This window comes from Brachyistius frenatus, unplaced genomic scaffold (genome assembly GCF_029030835.1).
Source record: "Brachyistius frenatus isolate BFR_SWC_R1_liver_20210118 unplaced genomic scaffold, ASM2903083v1 Contig_125, whole genome shotgun sequence".
In the NCBI taxonomy this organism is placed as follows: Eukaryota; Metazoa; Chordata; class Actinopteri; family Embiotocidae; genus Brachyistius; species Brachyistius frenatus.
In genome coordinates, this window is record NW_027210724.1 from 283,253 (window position 1) to 304,850 (window position 21,598).

Sequence of the window (21,598 nt, forward strand, 5' to 3'; positions counted from 1 at the left end):
GGTATTAGGCGGGTATCCTCCCTAAATATTGTTCCATCAGGGGAAACACTTCTGTTGTCGGCTGGAACACTGCTGCTGCTCTTTATAAACACATATTTTTCCTTATAAATAGTTTACAGAGACAAATCCACACCAAGGCAGTGTTGAGGTGAGACAGAGAGTGAAAACACAGCCACTGTTGATGGATGGAAACTAGAAGTCGGGGAAACTTTTCTCAACCTGCTGAAACATCCATTTTGAAAGTTTGCATGCAAAGAGAAAACTGTTTATGTTAGTCCAGTTATTATGGCACGTTACACATCTCCACCCACACTGTAACCGGATAAGAAGACAGCCTGACAACTTGAGTCACCGGTCACATTTATAGCATTCGACACCCCCAGAAAAAAACACCCGCCAACACATGCAGCAGCCCCCCCAACACCCATTACCCACCATGGCAGACAGTTTGGTCATCAACTTCCCTGATCTACCTCAACAGCTGTATATCTAGACTTGCAGCCCCTCAGTTGTGCAGCAACTGATAGTGAGTAAGGAAAAGGGGACTTGTAAGTAGGACAGAGCAGTCTGGCCCCTTTCCTTTCGAACCAGAAGCACAGATTTGCGACAGGGGGAGAGAAGACACTAGTCTTGGGTGGAGAGGGAAAAGAAGAAGAGATTTTCTGGAAACTTTGCTGCAGTCTCAAGGAGGGAAGAAGCCCTGGGACACAGACCACCGTGTCCACACCGCAGAACATCCAGTTTTATAGATTCAGATCAGGGGAAGAATATTCACTGAAGAGAGATCTCACCATCTGGAGACATGCACAAGCGTACAAAGATAAAGATTGCCATCTTCGTGCTGCTGGTGGGTATGGCGTGCATGTTCACAGCGGTGGTGACGGACCACTGGGCAGTGCTAAGCCCGCGGGTGGATAAAGTCAATGAGACCTGCGAGGCGGCCCACTTCGGCCTGTGGAGGCTGTGCAAGAAGCACATCTACATCAGCTCAGAGAACCACGTGGAGGGGAATGGCTGCGGACCCATCAGCCTGCCTGGAGGTAAGAGAGAAAATCTGAGCACAACTTTTGGTAACTGTCACATGAAATTTCAATTAAAGCTGAAAGACTGTTTCACTTTTTTGTCTCGGTGGCTGAACCATTTGCACCAAAGGTTTTTTCCTATACTGCATGAATATTGCACGGCTGTGAGGTGCTCCTGGCAACCCAGCCCCTGCTCGTGAGGTATGAGGCTACTAAGAATAGAGTTCCTGATGCAGGATCACTAGACATGTTACATGACTTTCTAAACCTCCCTATGTAACACAAAGATCCTGTGTTAATTCACATGTTTGTGGCCTTTTATCATGTCATGAACTGTTTTGGGCTATGGGTATTGACCACACCTGAAGTCTGACTGGATTTCAGAAACACACTTGAAGAAAGCTATTTAAATGTTTTCTAACGTGTTAATACTAAGCTACCGTGGTGGTCTGACATCCCTCCTCTGGACAAACAGCAGGGTTCATGTAGAAACAACGCCCGACTGATCAGCTGTGCCGAGACGAGTAAGGGAATGCCTGAACTCTCAGTCAGCTGAAAATACTTAACCAGGAGATATTTTGCATCAAAACGAGACACCCAAGCATGTGTGGTTCAACAGACTGCAGTTGAACACCAAACACCACAACAGCTGCTTCTGCTGGTTGGCTCCTTCTTCCTGGCTGATGATTTATATAGATGATTGATGATTCAGATAATTAATAATAATAGCCATACAGTAGATGCTGATATCCACACAACTTTGGTGCTTGTCCCTGACTTACACAGACACTGGATAGAGCAGCCTCAGTGAAAAGCATTGACACAAGCATTATTTGAAAGTACAGTTTTAAGATACTTTACTCAAAATGCAGAATTTCTAAAGTCCCACAGTTTTCTGTCAAATTCTTATGAATGAACTGAAATGTAAGGTTGGCTTGAATGAAAACAGGCGAGTGGGGCTGTTCAATTTTAAAACCTTTTATTTATATCTGTCTTTTATTAACGTAATCACTACCCAGATTAAGAAGTCTGCTTTCTGTGTAGCTGTATATGCAACATACAATTTCATAAATATGAAGAATAATGGCACATATAAAAGTAAATGAATAGTTACCCAACAATACATTGAGCCAGTTCCCCTTTAGGCTAATACAACTTTAAAATCACATCCATTATTCAAAGCTAAAAGTCTGATAATTTAATATAACACACAATGAAACACTAAAGTAGCTCAGTCAGCTGTTGTTAATACTGCTTTTAATTTGGATTATGATGGAATATGTTTCCTTTGTGGTGTTAATACTTCAAGTGGATGATGTGAGTACTTTGTCCACCACAGGTTATGGGTTGTGTGTATTCTGATGTCCTGACAAAGTCTCACCCTGCTATGAATGTCTCTAAATAAACTTTATATGACACTCTTACAGCTGCTTTAATGAAAAGCAGACTGTAATTGAGTGGAATGGGCGTGAACAGTATTGAGCCGTTGCTAACCAGCAATGACTCACATGTTAATTATTGGTGGTGAGAGTCACTGGTCTGTAGAATGGGGGGCAAACCTGCTGGCGCATTGATCGTTATCTGAGTTGTAATGATCTTAATTAATTAATTGATACCTGATATCTTGTATGTCAGTTTTTAGATCGATAGATCGATAGATAGATCGATAGATAGATCGATAGATCGATAGATAGATAGATAGATAGATAGATAGATAGATAGATAGATAGATAGATAGATAGATAGATAGATAGATAGATAGATAGATAGATAGATAGATAGATAGATAGATAGATAGATAGATAGATAGATAGATAGATAGATAGATAGATAGATAGATAGATAGATAGATAGATAGATAGATAGATAGATAGATAGATAGATAGATAGATAGATAGATAGATAGATAGATAGATAGATAGATAGATAGATAGATAGATAGATAGATAGATAGATAGATAGATATACTTTATTGATCCCACAAGGGGGAAATTTCCATTTCCCCTTTCCGTTTTTTTGGAAACAAGGATAGACGGCCTAACCAAAGTCGCTCCACTGACAAAGAAAAACTCCCAGAATATGTCATGACTGATAGTTAGGTTAGGCTTTTGGGAATCCCGGACACTGTCTGCGCTGCAGGGCCATTCTGGGAGCAGATGAAATGCCTGAGGATGGTTCATCGGTGCAGGCATGTGCTGAATATTCAAAATAAGCTTGACCCACCCATACAGGGAATTCTGCAGACAGCAACGACAGGTGGCAAATGTTTCTGATAATAGACACTTTATGAGACATTTTTTTAAATGTTTAAATAGTCAATGCAGTGGTTTGTAATTTTTGGGGCTATTATTGTGTATTTATTGCAAAGAGGCAGATCTTTTTGAACTAGCCAAGTGAAAACAAACAAGCAGTGGCCCTGTCTGAAGCAATACATGTGATTTGTGATGGCCACCTTGGCAGCCTTTATTTAAGAGGTAAGGTAGTGTGGCAAATGTCCTATCAGTCTACAGCGCTCCTCCAGGCCCAATAGCTGTATTTGGAGAGGAACATTAGTGTTTATCATAGCGACACGTCCTCAGAGACGTGTCAACGTCTGATCCAAAGCAGGACTCAAACAGTGTGCGACAAGATCCTGTTCACTGTGAGGCACTCAACTTGGAAAATATGGGCTGACTTTTTGTTTGGGTCAACTGGTGACAAAGCCCAGATGGAGAGGTGTTCTCAGAAAAACTTGTAAAATGTGTATAATCCTGATTTAAATTACAGCTTGGACAACTCTAAGAAAGAAAGTTACGTCCATTTATACATTTATCTGAGGACAATTTTTGTGATAAAGGCTGTCCTGCTTTTGTTTTTAGAATTGTATATTTTTTAATGGACCTTCTGAGCAGCTGCGAACTGTAAATAAGCAACATCGGATATTCTGTTAAGCACTTAAGCTACCACCTTGGTCACTCCATGTTTAGTCTTCAGAGGAATTGAAAACACTTTTTGTGCTCGGATGACATATTGTCAGTTTCAATGGCCACAGCGAACCAAGAGTGACAATCATGGATCCATAAGGTCTCCAGATACAGAAAATGTGTGATGTTTTAAAAAAAATAATAATACGGTGCAAACTGCTCAGCAAGCAGTTGCTGTAGTTATAAATATAAGCCATGTAAATACTCAGCTGTGCTGGGTGGAAGCCACCAGGGTCAAGTGTGCACGCCAAGTGCAGCGTTCCTCTGAGTGACGGGGCCGCCTGAAAGAGTCAGACATAGTTCTAAGGACTGCTGTTCCACCGAACTGTTCCCGCAAGACCGTCCTGCAGCCTCGCATCTCCTTGCAGCCCACTCAAATTACTTAACACTCCCTGGGGATGGGATGCAACGTCCAAAAAGAAAGTGTAATCACTGATATTTTGCCTTTATAGGCACTTGACTAACATACCCACCAAGGGATGGCCATTGTATATGGGGATAGAGTGACAGTGATATCTTTAAAACCTACTGTATGTTGTCATGTGGTCATATGGTATTGTGGGTTTGTATTTTATAGGATTATAGCACTTGTCATTGCAAAAAAACTAAAGAGCCAAACACAAACAACCAAATTAAAACATGGGCTCAGGGGTCTGGGCCAAACCTAGCTCCTGCTGTAGACGAAGTGAATTGACAGCACGCATCAGAGCTATAATAGACACTCCTGTGACACGACAATGTGCAGAGATGCCGCTAATCCCAAGTCCTAGCCTGATTTATGGAAGGATCACGAATTTGGAACAAGGGAGGCCTTACAGGGCTTTTCAGGACAGCCTGAGATGGCACGGACCAACAACAAGTGGTGTAACATGAGTGTATGCGTGCGTGTGATTGTAAGGATTGACTTGTGAGCAGCAATTTTTTTTCTCCGATTTTTCTTATATCAAAGATGGTAATAAAAGGTGTTATTAAGCTGACGGATGCAGATAATGAAGTCAAGACATCCACTCCAAGATCTCATAAACAGTGAGTGGCTCCATTTAAACACACATAACAAACCAGATCTGTGTATAGTAAATGAAGAGCTACCTGAACTTGATCTGATTGGAAACACGGCAATAGTACGTCCCGCCCACCGATCCCTGTGACCTGACTGCACCACAGGCCTGTCGATCAATCAGACACCCCCCCCCCCCAAAAAAAAAAAAAAAAAAAAAAAAAATCCCCAGCAAACCAAAAAAGCTTTGAGGCTACTAGAAAAATAATGAGAAGGACAGACTTTAGCTAAAAAGTCCAAAATAACAACAACAACAACAACAACAAAAATTGTGACTTTATATTTCATGAGCCAAGTTGAATGGTATTATATGGAGCTGGAGGCTTTTGAAGACAATCTCCAGAGACACTAGTGGTTAGCCACATTTTTAGACCTGGAAGCTATGTCCACTTTTATATACAGTCTATGGCAACACAATACTGCTGTTTAATAGATGCCATCAGTCTGTTTATTGATTGTTTTAAACAGAGGGCACAAAAACATGTTCATTTCTTGGTAAAAAAAAAAAAAATGTAAAGCTGGCAGATACTGTATGTTGGCAGGTGATGCACTGGTTGTTACCGGTCAGTGCCTGTCAGTGGGCGATTTGAGACAACACTATGCTGTCGGACTTCAAAACAATACAATACAATACAGTCCTAACATGCAAGAGTACTATTTGTAAGTGTACCAAGGAAAGTATATTCGGAACATAACTCGTGTTTCCTGTCGTGAAAAAAGTTTTCCTGTGTTGAGAACTGAGATGGAATACTCTGTCCTTAAAAATGGGAAAATTCAGAGTTTTGGAAAATGGGTGAAGTTCAAAGATATTTTCCAGCCTCTCTGTTTTGAATGCAAGGCTTGACCAAAAAGTACAACCAGTTAACAAGCCTTTATCATATCCTTACATGTGCCGTCTACAGTGGAAAAATAGCGGTGCTTGTTGCTTAGTAACAACCTCTGTTTTTTTCTTCTTTTTCTTTTATTTTGATGGCTAGTCCCTGTCCTCATTCATAAAAACATCTTTTTTTGTGTGTGAGCCCACACACAGCAGCACACAGCATTAAAAGCTTTCAATTTCAAGCAACGCTTTTGTAAACATTGCAATGTTGTCTTGACTTGGAAAAATATTATTTTGAGATATTGTTTGTGCCTATTATGTTTAATTACTGTGTTATATCCTTTTAGGGGCATCTGCCATCCCTTTCAGCTCATAGTCATGCTTTTCAAGGGACATATGAAAAAAAAGTCATCCCAGCACGGGTTATCGAGCTTTTACAATAATACGACACAACGCAGGACTGCATATTTCCACATGAAAGCCTTTCACTTCCTATGATTTGACTGTGTGGAAACAGGGATTAGGAACATGCAAGTGAGTGGAGAACTCACACTGCCAGGATTCCTGACATGGACTTTACTTCACATGTGACTAAGTGACAACGCAGTGTGATGTTACACGCATGAACGTTCCCATTCTTTAGGCATATACCATCATTTAAACCTGTGTGTCAGATCTTTTTAATGAATAAGACATTCTTGTGCTTTCCGAGACTCATGTTACATGTCGTGAAGCCTCAGATGTTAAGTGCGACCCCATGTATAGGTTTTCGTACTCCAATAAGCTCACATGTGATATGAAATAAGTCAAATGTAATCAAGATTTGACAGTAAACTATTGTTTCTAGACTGGATACCAATATATTTTTTTCTACACTTGGCACAGCATCAAAGTATTTCATCTATCGAACCACTGTGTGATCACATGAGGCGGCTTGGCTTTATTTGTGCAAATCCCCAAGGTTTAACACCTCGCCTGCATGAGAAAAATTGAATGTGATGTCTTCTGAAGCCACGTTCGCTTTGACAGTTGAACCACATAGAGCAGACCGTGACAAGCGTTTTAGTGGTAATATTATACAAAGGCGCAGATGCTTTGGGTGGAGGAATGTGAGATAGATCTGAGACAGTGTGAGGTGTTCAATACAAATACCATATTCACAAGGTGTGTGACAGCAGGTGGACAACAGATAATGGTGCAAGAGTATGTAGGGAAAAGCTTGAATTGAAATGTGTAAAAATTCAGTCGCTGAGCAAAGAAAGAAGACAAGGCCCTTAAAGCAACTTCAAGATTCTTTTGTCAAATATGAATTCATGTCAAAACACAGATGAGGTGAAGGAGGGAAGTAAAAGGTTTCCGGCACAACATCAAAAGCAAACACATTTTGGTGACACGTGGTGAAACAATTAATGGTAATGTTATGGTTTAAACAAATGAACACAAAAGCAAAAGTCTTCCACACACACTCATCAGAGTTGAAAGCAGTTTAAGGTTACCACCAATGTGCCAATTTAATTATATAATTATTGATTATAGTCATGTCTTTAACACAATCCTCCTGATGCTTCCCTCGCCTGTTACGCACAGAGCATATATTTGCATATGAATACATTTAAATTTCATGAGACCAGGCCAACTTAAAAAAAAAAAAAACATAACACGCAACGGTTAAATAAAACTCAGTTAATTATTAGGTTATATATATATATATATATATATATATACATCATGTCAAATTAATGTGTAATGTAAAGAACTAGTGGAGGCAAACCAACAGAGTTGCCACTCCATTTTGCAGTTTTTCTGAACGCTTCAGGTAGTGTTAGTGTCTTTTGTGACGTTGTTCTGGTTTTACAGCCACCGACTTTCCTGTTTTTTAAAGAAGTGGGCATTTAACTAGCCTGGTATCACCAGACCCAAATTCATTTTTGCAAAATAGATAGGGTCTCACCATGTTGCTTGGGACTTAGTTCCAGTCATTGCATCTTAATGGGCGTAGACCTTGGATAAATTTTGAAACTATAGGAGCAGCCGTCAACCAATCAGCATTGGTCAATGTGGAAGACCCTCGAACTGCAATACCACCGAGGGCCACTTTACACTTTAACCATTACAACTGTCAGGTTTGCATTTACGACTTGTGTGTGTTGCCAACAAGTGGTCTAAAATCAATGCATGCAGATGTGAAGAGAACTTTGAACTAAATCCTCTTTTCTTTGTTTTCACAGAGGAAAACTGCACTTACTTCAGGCATTTCACTCCAGGACTGGATGCTGAGATATTTGAATATAAAACACAAAAAGGTACGTTTTCTTGGTCGCTTCAATCCATCATGTGTAATCCATCATGCTCCATCGGTGATTGTTCCCAGTCGTAGCATTCTAATGGCCGTCGACCTCGGGTTCATTTTTTAAAAGCACATGCGGTGCATTGTCACACGCAATTATTTGGGTGTAAATGTGAACAGACTTGTGCGTGAAGTCATACCCCACACCCTTAACCCTGGGATGTTAATGCGAGCATTCATGGGTACCCTTTCCCCCTATCCTCCAACACCTACATATGTACACACACATACAAATTCAAAGGGCTGATAGCTAGCCTCTTGGGAAACACTTTGCTAGTTTGTTGGAATAATTGCAGCTCTGACCTGAGTCCCTTATATATATAGTTTACTTCACTCTTGACTGAGCCATTTGGCTATACCATAATGGTGCACAAGGTGGATGTATGTCACCAGAGGCACATCCATCCATACAGCAAGATGCTTATCTGCAACGGGGGGTGAGGGGTGTTAGGCTTAGGGAGAATAAATGAAGTGTTTGAAGTAAAAATCGTATCATTTGAGAAAAGAAGGAATGCTACAGTCATGGATCGAGGCATTTGGAGGTTCTTCATACACTTTACCAAAATATGTAAACGATGCATAACTATATCTATGTAAACATTATGTCGTTTTATTTTCTGCCCTTCCTCGAGCCGCAGAAAGTGTGAATGAACCAAACTTACTTCTGATAATATGCCAGATCTACTTAAGTTAGGGAATGAAAACAATCTTAACCTCAAATTTTTCTGTCAATTTCACAATCCACACACATGCACATATGCATAAATAATCCCACAAACACAAACTGTGACGTTAAATTGAGACACCTTCTGGCCTGATCAAAGCTTTAAAACACGGCCCTGTTCTGGGGTAGAGGGTTGAATTTGGTCACGTGCTCATTTCATGTTCCTGCAGACTGAGGAATCTTCCAGTGAAGCAGGTCCTGCATGAATGAAACGCTCATACCCTGTTTGATGTCTCTCCTCGCTTTTGGTGTTGAGAAATGTTTCAGGACTTGAGTTGGCCAACGAACTTCACTCACTCGCAGTATCTCGGCGAGCACAGAATGTTCGGGGTGAGGCTCGGCCTCCCCTGCCAGCAGAAGATGAAGGCTCTCTCCCCCCCCCCAGAGGAGAGCCTCTCCCCTGGGCATGGCTCTCAGGCTCACAGGCAGATCAAAGGCCTCACATCTCATCCACCTCTCTGCTCAGAAAACATAGCCAGCTGCCGTTCCATTTCAAGCCATACACTGGATCTGTAAACACAAAGACCGACGTACATTCAGAATGGTATAGTTGTGAACGTCGAGATTATTGCATTAATAGCAAAACTATCAGAGAATGAAATGACCCTGCAAAGTGCTGCCTGTGTAGCCAAAGCCTGAGAGCTTCCTCTTCTGTGTGAGAGACCTCGGTCATTGATCAAAAACATTAAAACACATCAGTGAGACACCCTGAGTGACATGTCCCTTCATTAGCATGAACACGAGCACTGCGGTGTTTACTTTTGATCCCGTATTCTTTGTCCCGCTGCTGTAAAAACTCATTAAAGCAACAAATATATGTGACTTTACCGCTGAAAATAGTCCAGAATGAATATACGATTCATTCCTGTTTTGACTAATGATGCAGCTAATTGTTTTTAAAAAAGTAACTGAGAATTAATCTATATGTTTGGAACCCTGCCTTTAAAAAAAACAAAAAACATGTATATCTTCAGGTGAAAAGTCAGAAAGATTAAAGAGTTTATTAGTCTCTCTGTGTCCTAGACTATTGTAATACCCTCCTATTTGATCTGGTAGGTAGCAATACATCAGTTACAGCTTCATAAATCTGTTGCCCAACTGCTGACGAGGACCAGGAGAAGGGAGCACATTACTTCGATCTTTAAGTCCGTACATCAGTTGCCTGTCGGTTTCTGTATTCATTTATTTGACATGCCGTTTACATGATTTTCAACCCCTTTTATTGACTTTGTACTTCAGTCACATATTTTTTGTTTTGCCATTTTACATCTAAGCTGTCTCATTATTAGCTTTGCAACCATCTGTAGAGCTCCTTGCTCGAACCTGTACAAGAGATGTGATTGATTATTGATGCAGTTGAACCCCATCATGTCATGTTGGTTGGTTTCTTATTTTTTTTTCAGAGTACAACATCTCTGCTGCAGCCATCTCCATCTTCAGTCTGGCCTTCATGATCCTCGGCTCTCTGTGTTTGATTGGATCCTGCACCGGTAAAGGGAAAGGACGAGACTACCTCCTGAAACCTGCTGGCATGTTTTTTGCATTTGCAGGTGGGTTCCGTTAACCAAACACCGTTTGGGATGCCAAAACCTCGGTTTGTATTCACGGCCATCACTCGTGTCATGTTTGGTGCAGCTGCAGGTGCAGGATTTAATTTTTAGAGAGACCTGTAAACACATAATTATTTGTCAAGTCGACTGAAGCTAAACGCATGGACAGTTTTTCTAAAGTCCTGCTGAGACATTAGTCCTTTCATCCTGAATATGTTCTTAAGTTGATAGTTGGTTGACTCTTTTACTCTCTTAATATGACTCATAAAATTTAGGCCTAAAGCCATGACTGCTTCAAGATTTTTACCTCAATTCGTGGTTTTTATCTGAATGACGGTGAGCGCTGACTTCTATTTGTTCTTCCTCATCTCCAAAAACAGTTGCTTCTGTTTATTGCCAATCTCCATTCAATCATTGATTTGTTTATTGCATTTAGTCAGAGCTCGTATGGCGTTATAGTCCCCTTGTGAAGTCAACATATTCTTGCGTTAGCCGTAATCTGAGCTGGAGGGAGCCCGTACATGTTGAACAGAAGAGGCCCCGGAATTGAGCCTTGAGGAATTCCGCATGTGATTTTTGTCTGCTTAGATGTGTCATTACCTGAAAGTAGTCCCTGTCTTCTACTCCGGGCTAATTTCCCTGATTCACCTTCACACATCTCTCTCCTCCTCAGGCCTCTGCTGCTTCATCTCTCTGGAGGTGATGCGTCAGTCGGTTAAACGCATGATCGAGAGCGAGGACACAATCTGGATTGAGTACTACTACGCCTGGTCCTTTGCTTGCGCCTGCACCGCCTTCGTCCTCCTCTTTCTTACCGGCATTGCACTCCTTCTCCTCTCCATGCCCCAGATGCCCAGGAATCCGTGGGAAACCTGCATGGACGCAGAACCGGAGCAAGTTGAGTGAGAGCCGGACAGACGGATAAAGGTGGGACAGGATTGACTGCCTGTTTTTTTTTTTTTTAACTTTTAGTACCCATGTTACATCCATTTCAAGAACAACAGCTTGTCATCAAAGAGTGAGGTCAAAAATGAGGAAGAACCGGAGCTGGTTTTGGTGGATCATAACCGAGATGGAAAATGTACTTTTCTTACAGCAACGTGGGCCTTTTGTATGAGTTTAGTATGTTAGCCTTATCCTGCATGTGTAAAAGAAAAACGTGGTTCTCTGCATCACCTACCTTTCATGTTGTAGACCATCCTTCAAATCTGACCTTTAGCTTTAAAACCTGCCTCTTAGTAAGAGCAGACCTTGCCCGTATGGAATTTGCAAACATCTAAAAGCTTTCCCTTTCCTTCTACAACTCATGCATTACTACTGGGATATTTAGAAAAAAATGTTGATTGATGATAAGTTATTGTTCTGTGACCATGGTCTTACTTTAGCTCCCATGTGTCATTGTCATTTACTTGTCATTAAAATGTTTAATACAGAATAAATACACTAATGGCCTGAAGTCAACATAACTTGATTTACTGCATGTATTATATCTTGTACATAGATAATGTTCTTTTTTTTTTATGGCATCACTCAAAGAATCTCTCACTTACTGTACAATTTCAGTTAAATAAGACGAGTCAAGATTTATATTTTACACTGTATAGGATTTATTAACAACTGTTATACGCTGGCATGTCGCATTACATTAAGAGGTTCATGGTTAAATGAAAGATTTTGAGCAAAGCAGTTGCTCAGAGCAGGTGTGTGTGTGTGTGTGTGTGTGTGTGTGTGTGTGTGTGTGTGTGTGTGTGTGTGTGTGTGTGTGTGTGTGTGTGTGTGTGTCCGGCTGAATGCTAAACACCCACACAGTCTGCAACTCCGACCGTGTTGGAAAAGGTTCAGTACTAGCAGGTGCACACACAAGGCCTTTTACTTTATGTTGACAGCTTCCAAACCAAACTGGTACAAACAAAATTCTTTGTTCATTTTTTTGTGTGTGTCATCAGGACCCCTTTCAAACATGTGGCAAATTTGTATTTACACTAATTTCAAGTGAAACAAATTTACAAATTAAGGTTTAGGTAAGAGATTGGACAAAAATTCAAGAAAATGTGCAAGTTCAAAGTACACAAACAAATTTCAAAGGCTGTTGTTCATTCAATGTGTTTTTTTTTCTTTCTTTTTCAATAAAGTAGCTGAAAATGATCAGTTTGCTCATGTTAATAAAACATTCTAATTTATGTTTATGGTTGAACCCAATTGTTTTATTTAGATACAATCTAAACTGGTAACCAGGCAGACACTAAGTCAACGTCAAACATATTGTGTGAGATTTTTTTAATCGATCCAGTGTTTTTTTTTTTTTTTCAGTGAATGACGGTTTTGCTGGATTTGAGAAGTAAAAAAAATAATTATACACCACATTGTACTGTTGTACCTGTTCCAAGGCAGAGTTTAGCCTTGACTGTGTAACAAAAGATCAATAGGCCTCAAGCTTTCTGCCATACAGTCTTTCAGATGATCTTATGGTGAAGAAATTATTTGTAATTTTTTTTTTTTTTAATTGCAAAAAGGTTCAACAGCTAGGGGTATTCTGAGACACTAAAAGCAGCAGCAGCGAGATCACACTGCTGTTGTTTTGCCAGACCTGCAACCATTTGTTTTATGAGCTTGTTCAGGGCAAACAAATCTACTCAGCATTGTTTTTTTTGTTTTTTTTTTAAATAAAATTGAGTTAGACTTGACTTGTTTTGTGGTCATGGCGAGAGATTGTTTTTTTTGAAGACCACTTTTGTATTCCCTCGCGATATATTTTGCATTCTTCGCAATACTTTTGCGTTATCTCGCGATAAACTTTGTGCTCCGTCACATTGTGAGGTAAGTGTATATAGCCACAGCTTCACCCGTCACAGCAGGCAGAGCAGCTGCAAACTGCTCTCACAACATGAAGCTTAATACTATCGGAATCGGGCCCTAAAAGAGCACTAAATGCACCACACGGTGTCACATCGTCCCTCCTTCCTGCAGTATCTGCAGAGTGCTTCCTTTTCCCCTGCAAGACTGTTATAACTAAACTGGACCAACACACTACTGTTTATGAGGACCAGTGAAAATAGACATACGGCTCCGATTGAATGGAAGAAGAAAAGGTAACGCAAAGCTTTTGTGAGGGATATCGCAAAATGTGTTGTTAAGTAACGCAAACGTATTGTGCAAGACATTTTGCGAGGAAACGTAAAAGGAGTCCTTCAATCAATTCTCGCCGTGACCCTTCAGGGGGGCTCTGTAGTTCCGACTGTCACAACTGAGGTAATAAAATCAAATAGAAATACTAAAAGTAGAGACTACAATAGATGTGAGCTTCTTAAATTCTTAACTTGTGTTTTTTTTTTTTTTGTCTTTTTCACTGAGTAAGGCAGTAAAACACTTTTGGAATGCAGTCGATTTTTTTTCTTTTGGGTGTTTGTTATATGCTATAACTTTGTAATGAAAATTAAAACTTGATAAGCTTGGGAAACCTTGTGTCTGTGAATATTTTTGTTTACATGAATAGCAAAGAAATAAGGTTCCCGTAAACCCAGCAATTCCCAAACTGTGGTACGGTGGTGTAGGACGCCGGGAGGCTCCGCCGAACGGCCCGACAACTGCCGTCCAAGTGGTCCAAGTCGAATACGGTGGTAACATGCACGTCGCATTACGATGATATGAACGTTATCGGTTAATCATTTAAATATTCAGGGGTACAATTTGCCTGTATTGAACGTTACGGCGACTGCCGTTAGCTTGACACAGTCGGATTCGGACTCTTTGAGTCGTTTTATTTTATTATTAATCGGGATGAGCAATTTTCTTTTTTTCTTTTTAAAATGACTTCAAGGTCCAACAAACGTCAAACGGGCAAAAGTGGCAACACTTTGCGAGAGCTGCCACCTGCAAACAGCGGCTTCGATGTAGCCTGGTGTTTCCAGACGCAAATGCATTGCACGAATCCCGCTTGAACTCACTTTCCACAGAGAACTGACCTCGGGTTAATTACGAAACTGCTGAAGCAGCCATTTACCAAACAGCATTGAGCACTGTATGTACCGAAACTCCTTAACACCGCTGCGGCGTGGCAAGTTCGGGAACCTCAGCTGTAGACCCAGCTGATCTATACAATCTAGGCACAAAGGCCTCTTTATACTGACGTGGAAGATATATATATATAAAAAAAGAAACAGATCTCGAGCAGTTTCAATAAAAACACTTTAATAGAGAAACAAATTTAAAAAAAAAAAGAAAATAAACCTTTAAAACACAGTCTAAATCCTTTATTATAACCACCACCAACTGAAATGAAGAAGAGTAAAACAGATCTATTCATTATTTTGTACCCACAGGGGAGGAACCAATGGGAAGCTGGGAGAACAGGTGTGCCATTGATTCACTGCAGCAAGGGAAGAACAGAGGAGAGCCGACAGATAACAGGAAAAGATGGCGTTTATAGAAGGCTGAACACAGTGCTCTCTGCTGGCTGGGCAAAAGGTTGCTCCCTTTCCATGTGCCACATACATGTTTGTTTCACTTTCCAAAAAACAAGAAAAAAAAAAAAAATTCATATGGTGATTATATGGAGCATTGATGGGAGGAGTAAAAACACCTTTTCAGTAAACATCCTGTCAAATAGATCCTTTTTTTTTTTTTTTTTTTTTTTTTTTTTCTAACAAAATGTTCCTGGCAGGGAAATGAAGCATTAAAACAAAACGTCAATAAAGAAAAATGGAAAATAAAATCCCTTTAAAATGTCTTTGGCTCAATCTCTTCTGCTTCAAAAATAAATAAAACTGTAGCTGTAGAAGCGGTGAAATATTTGTATTGCACTACTTCAGAGATTAGCCAACGACTGCTTTGTGGCAAACTGATTCCCCAAACAAACATCCTATGAGCTTCATAAAATCCGATAACACACCAGGGAGCAACCTCAGCTTTAGCCCCGCTAAGTAACTGCAGAAAAAAAAAAAAAAAAAAAAAAAAAAAAAGAACTTACATGACCATTACATATTTGATTGACACATTAGTAAAATAGTATAATAGTTTTGTTGATAATGTCACAAGTTATTGTACACATCAAATAATATACCAAAATTTGACTCTGTAGGTTGAACAAAAGCTTTTTTTTTTTTCTTTTTTTTTCATTCATAAATCAATACAAACTGATAAAAACAGGGATAAAAACCAGCCAGGTCATTTCAACATGCATGAAAAGAAAAAAAAACAACAACAAGACTTCACATAAAAAAAAAAAAAATTAAAAAAAAGTTTTTTTTTTTTTTTTTTTATGTTGATTGTTGTACAGCTGTGAAGCAGTGACAAAAAAAACAAAACAGAACAGGACAAATCCAGCAACACTTATTTAAAAAATATGCATTGTACAGTGAAATAAGTCATCTTGTAACAGCTGCAACATAAATTCTCCTCTGTCACATCAGCCAGACACCATCTTAAAAAACAAAAAAAACCAACAAAAAAAAACAACTCTAAAAAGTTACAAGATGTTTCAACTACCAACCGGGTTGTTGTTGTTGTCCATTTGTAGATTTATAATTTTTTTTGTGAATTTGCATAATTAAAAAGGGCAAACCTCTTCTTTGAACAGCTTCTACAAAATTGAGGCGCTCCCAAAGTTCTTGTTTGTAAATACCCTAGAAAATGCATATTTACAAGTACGTGTTTTCCGCTAAGTCAAAAAATCGGGACCTTCGAGTTACAATGTCAAAACTCTGAAAAGAAAACCTGGTATGAAAGCGCTCTGCTGACCGTTTGAAACACATCTAAGCTACTAGCTGCGGGGTTCAGAGGAAGTGACATTTAAAGAGATTGATCAGTGACTAAGAACTGCAATATGGAAGCCATGGAAAAAGTAGGGTGATTTTATTCTTATCGTTTCACCAATTTGCAGATGGGGCAGTGGTGTTTTAACAGTTAATGAATTACATAAAACAGGACCAAGCACGCAAAAAAAAAAAAAAAGAACAAAAAAAAAAAAGGCAGATAGTGAATCAGCATCTTTCACCTGGATGTGACTTCATGTGCATGTAGCTGTGTGGCCTCTTTGTGTGCCAAACCGACTCATTATCCTCTGTTATGTTAGGATGTTACAGTACGTGTACAAAACAAAACAAAACAAAACAAAACAAAAACCCTGTTGTGGCTGTAGCTAATGCAAAGCATGATTAGAGCTTGTTCAATTCAATTAAAGAGACTCAACTTCTGTTGCAACATCAATAGGCCAATCAGAAAAGGTGTTTTGTGAATGAGCGGGAACGACTTCCACAACATTACCAATTCATTCTTATCATGCACAGCCTAACAACATGACATACTGACAGTCACAGGTTTTTGAACAGTCGACTTAAGAGTGAGTTTTTGTAACTTTTCATGGTTTTGTTTTTCTTTTTTTTTTCTTTTTTTTGTTTTGTTGTAAATCTTATGTTGGGGTAAACGCCGTGAAATTTGAAATCATAACTAAAGACTTAAAAAGTGCTTTTTGACCCTGAATGTGATGGAAATGATCAATATACGTGGTGCAAATATCTACTCAGTAAAGACACGAGTCATCATTATCATTTATCTCGAGGCCTTTTTCAAAGAGAAATCGGCAAAGAATCTTTGGCCATTCTGGCTTATAAAATGAAAAAGCGTCTAGAAACTGAGAAACTCTGATGGCAAAACATCTGCGAGAACAACTGCATGTTAAAAACTGACAACTGAATTGTTTGCTACAGAGGGACTTAAGATCCAGATGGTTTCCAGCTATATAAAGAAGCCAGAACTGTTTCACACTTACAGCAGTCTTTACTTATATTTTTAAATTTCAGAGTGTTTACCCTGCAGTTGTAACAGACTTAAGATCAAAAATTAATATTTTAGTGAGTTCAAAAACATCTGACTGGAAGTATTGATCAGTTTCAGCTTACCTTTCAGGACACACCACTCTCTCCTCACTTACACAAACCTTCAGAGTACTGCAACCTTTAAAAAAAAAAATATATGTATATAAAAGAAACTCACTGTCCATTAGTGACAAAACAACATTTCACATCCTGAATGGTTACTGAAACAAAGTCCCTGGTAAAGATCTGATATGAGCGGAGAACTAACTCCGCAATAAAATGACCGTCTTAGAGATGGCATAAAATAATATGAAAAAACAATCAAATTAAAATAAAAAATAAAAATAAAAAAAAGGACTGCATGTCAGCCACAAGCAAAACAGTTTAGGATTATCTCACCACTAAAAGCGATGTCTGCTGTTGTCTGATCTTTAAAGCACACAGAGGAGGAATGACATGGTTGTTGCTATTTTGACATGTTCACACTGTTTCTATTTTTGCTGATGACACTTCAGTGAAAAGTAAAATATGCAATCAACACTTCTATTGTTTTTTTTTTTGTTTTTTTTGTTTTTTTTTCCCCTCCATAAATAATCACATTTACTATTTAATCACGGAAGACAAGTCCCAGGTAAAGGATGTCTAAGAATTAAAGATGAGAAGCCGAAAAACAGAAATAGAACTCATAATGCAAATGGTAGCATCATACAGGAATTTTAAGGACATGTCTGTGGCATACAATTCAGTCTTTTATTTTCTTTATATGTACAGATTAGAGGAAAAATTTTATCTACTTCTATACACTGTTCCATGTAGTTTCTGTCCTGGTTGACCGCTTAGCTTGTGTCCGTTACCGCGACAACAGTAGTATGAAAATCAAGACGTAATGTCCACTCAAAACTGAGGAATAAAAAATAATAATAATAAAAACGTCAACATACCTCTTTAGTAATCAACAAAACCAACTTCAGTAAGGAAAGCAGAAGGCTAAGTGGTCAACCAAGTCTTGCCTTTTTAAATTTTTTTTAAACATTTTTTTACATTTTTTTAATTTTTTTTTGCATTACGTACATATACAAGTGTAGGTAATATAAGTATATATTCATATATACATAATGAGTATGTATATATACCAGTAATGCATTCATTATATATACTTACTTTCTTCACAGATATGTGAAACAGGAGAAAAAAAAAAAAAAATACTGTTACAAATAAAAAGTTAAAATGAAACAAAAATGCAGAAAACAAACCTACTGATAGAAACAATTTGTAAATGCACTTTGCACTATTTTTGGGGTATTTTTTTTTTTAGAAACAATTTTGCTTATTTTTTTTTTTGTAACTTTTTTTTTTTTTTTTTGTGTTTGTTTTTAGTTTTATCATTTGTTTATTACGTGGGAGAAGTGACACTCATTTAAAGTAGGAATAGTACCCATTGCTACCGTTTGAACTTCCTATACTCAGCTCTTGTAGGAGGGAGAGAGGGTCGCTGTTCTTTTTGACCTGTTCAGGCCGAACAGCCCGGGGCTTGGGTGGAGCGCGGAGGGCGCTCGCGTAGGACATGGTGGGTGGCTTGCTTAAATTCGGAGCCCCCTGGCTGGGCTCTGTGGGAGCCTGTGGTGGCGGAGGTGGCGGCGGCGGCTGCTGCTGCTGCTGCTGCTGTTGCGGCGGCTGCTGCTGCTGTTGTTGTTGTTGTTGTTGTTGCTGCTGTTGCTGCGGCGGCGGCGGCGGCGGCTGCTGCTGCTGCTGCTGCTGCTGCTGCTGCGGCTGCTGCGGCGGCGGCGGCGGCTGCTGCTGCTTGTTCTTGGGCATGAGAGGAGGAAACTGGTGCTGAAGGGAGTTGAGGGAGTGTGGGTGCGTCTGCTGTGCTGCTGTGACCTCGGACTTTACCTGCTCCTCTGTCTGACGGAGGCCCTTGGAAGCTGCAAAATGGAGAGGTGGCCCAAAAAATGATACGGTCAATTCATTCAATTTCATTTTAACTGTAAACGTCGGCTTGTAACGTGATCCCGAAGCAGTTTCACAATCACAAAATACGACGAGAAAGAAATGAATAGTGAACTCCTTAAAATCATCCGTGTTGAAAACGAATAGCACGGTCGTCTGATTAACGATGGAAATGGATGCAATGATTTTGCCCAAGGAAAGTATTTATAACGGGGAAAGTATCCATTACTAACCGGTGCGTAAGGAACATGGACAGAAAAATAACCCTGTAGAATAAACAGCTGTGACATAAAATATACAAAAAGTACTCAAGTGAAAAGGAGATAATGCCTGAAAAAAAAAACACAAAAAAAAAAAAAAACAACCTACCCAGAAGCTCCCGATGCTGAACGAGTGTGCCGGCTCCGTTACATGGAATGTTCTGAAACGAAGCGGGACCTCCGCCGTTACTGGGCCAGAGGTGGTCATGTGGGGGATAACCGTATGGAGCATGTGGGTGTTGATGATGCTGTATGTGTGGATGCGGGTGGTCCTGGGAGTCTGACGTGCAGGGCTGGGACTGCTGGGACTGCTGGGACAGGGCGTTGTGAGTGCTGGCTGGAGATGATTCGTCTGGGTACGTGGAGGAGATGCGGCGCTGATAGAGAGGCCGACCGGGGCCTCTGGGTTCATACTGTGCAGACAGATAGAGGAAGGATGAGGAGGACAGAAGGTGAGAACGAGATATTCATCTGAAAGATATTCAAACCTTGACTTGCAGCTCTCGAGTAAGTGTTGGAACAACAGCGTCGCCTTCTCGCAGCGCGTAGTGATTCAGTTACGGAGACAATAATATTAACAAGCATACTAATGCAAGACGTTTCTTATTGATCTGATCATTCTTGCCTGTAATGGACTTAACACAGAGAGAGGGCCGAGTCCAGCAAACACGTCTGAATTTATTTGTTTTCGTCTTGTTAGATAGCGTTTGAGGAACACATTGTTATCTTCATTCTGCTTATCAGATTTGAGAGACCTGAGCCCCTAATTGTCCACATTTGCTTGTTGACGCAGGTCACTTTGATTTCTCCAGGGCAGTTTGATATCGCTGAATATTTGAACAAAAGCGGTAAACAAGCTGGCAAAATCAAAGCTGTTCTGGCATTAAGTCATTCTGACAAAACACAATCCAGGATGTTGTTGGAAGGACAGACATACAGAGAAAGCAGACGTTTCACCAATATAAAAACACTGACTGCAGCGTCTTCTTAAATCATTTTGAGTTTGTGTCTCCTGAACTGCTCTAGTTTGGACACATTATTTTAGTATAAAAGGATTTTAGTTTACCAGATCAGCCTGAAAGGTAATGAGCTAAATGAATGACTAAATCTTACCTCATCTACATTGTGAAGGGCTGTGGCTGCTGATGTTCTGGGGGACAGTGGATGGTAGGATTCCTGGTCTGGACCTTGATTTTGTTGGTGATGTTGTTGTTGTTGTTGTTGCTGCTGCTGCTGCTGTTGTTGTTGTTGTTGTTGTTGTTGTTGTTGTTGTTGCTGCTGCTGCTGCTGCTGTTGTTGATGTTGCTGCTGCTGCTGGTGCTGATGGTGAAGTTGCATCAGGTGGACTTGCTCCTGCCTGCTGGGATGAGCCATGATGGGCAGTCCATAAGGAAGCCCGTGGCCCTGGTTCCCTAACAGGTGGTTCTGCTGTGGTGGGCTCACAGATGCAGTTCCACCGTGGGACCACTGGGCCTCTTGCAGAAGGTATTTGACCTGGGAGGGAGGAGGGCTGGCAGGGTGAGCTGGTGGCTGATGTGGGTAGCTACCAGTGTTGTACAGGGGGTTCCCCGGGTGCTGCTGCTGCTGCTGCTGCTGCTGCTGCAGGGCTTGGTTGTTGAGAAGGTTGTCGTTAAGGAGCTCGCGACCTGCGTCGTGGGAGTAGAGTCCTGATGGAAAAGGGCCGGCATGATTGGAGATGGCGGCTAAAGAGGATGAAGGGTCACCTGAGGCACGGGACTGGGACTGGCGGTACTGGAGGAGACGAGACTGAGGTGGGGGCTGCATCTCAGCTGCTTCCCTGGGATCAGGCTGCTCCTGTGGGACCATCTCTCTCAAGAGGCCTGGGTACCTGGGAATTAAAAATTTCTTTACACTTGAACTCTGTCACGTTTTAAGGCAACATCAAAAGGAAAAAAATAAAACAAAATTGGTAAGGACAATAAGAAGGCTTAAATATCTCAGGGGGAACAAACAAAAAAAGAGAACACAGCAATGCAAATCGGGTTTCAAACAATTTCTTAAATATACACGGTATTTTTGATGTTCTATATTAAAGCAAATAAACATATATATATATATATATATATATTTTT

General features: G+C 40.2%; 2 protein-coding genes across 5 annotated transcripts in view; one reads left to right on the forward strand and one right to left on the reverse strand.

Moving 5' to 3' along the window:
* Positions 1-441: 441 nt before the first annotated feature.
* On the forward strand, positions 442-13,940 carry LOC138630004 (voltage-dependent calcium channel gamma-1 subunit-like). The gene is made up of 4 exons (XM_069714083.1): positions 442-1,040; positions 8,091-8,165; positions 10,337-10,483; positions 11,157-13,940. The coding sequence occupies exons 1-4, from the start codon at positions 803-805 to the stop codon at positions 11,387-11,389; spliced, it is 693 nt and encodes a 230-aa protein (XP_069570184.1). The 5' UTR covers positions 442-802; the 3' UTR covers positions 11,390-13,940.
* A 711-nt stretch (positions 13,941-14,651) lies between these two features.
* The window catches only part of helz (helicase with zinc finger), a 56,150-nt gene continuing 49,203 nt past the window's right edge, over positions 14,652-21,598 (reverse strand). For all 4 annotated transcript variants that reach the window (XM_069714061.1, XM_069714060.1, XM_069714063.1 and 1 more), the window contains 3 exons: positions 20,619-21,354; positions 19,615-19,918; positions 14,652-19,220 (listed from right to left, as the gene is read on the reverse strand). In XM_069714061.1, the coding sequence (XP_069570162.1) occupies positions 18,709-19,220; positions 19,615-19,918; positions 20,619-21,354 (1,552 nt within the window). In that variant the 3' untranslated portion in view covers positions 14,652-18,708. The remainder of the gene's footprint in view (positions 19,221-19,614; positions 19,919-20,618; positions 21,355-21,598) is intronic.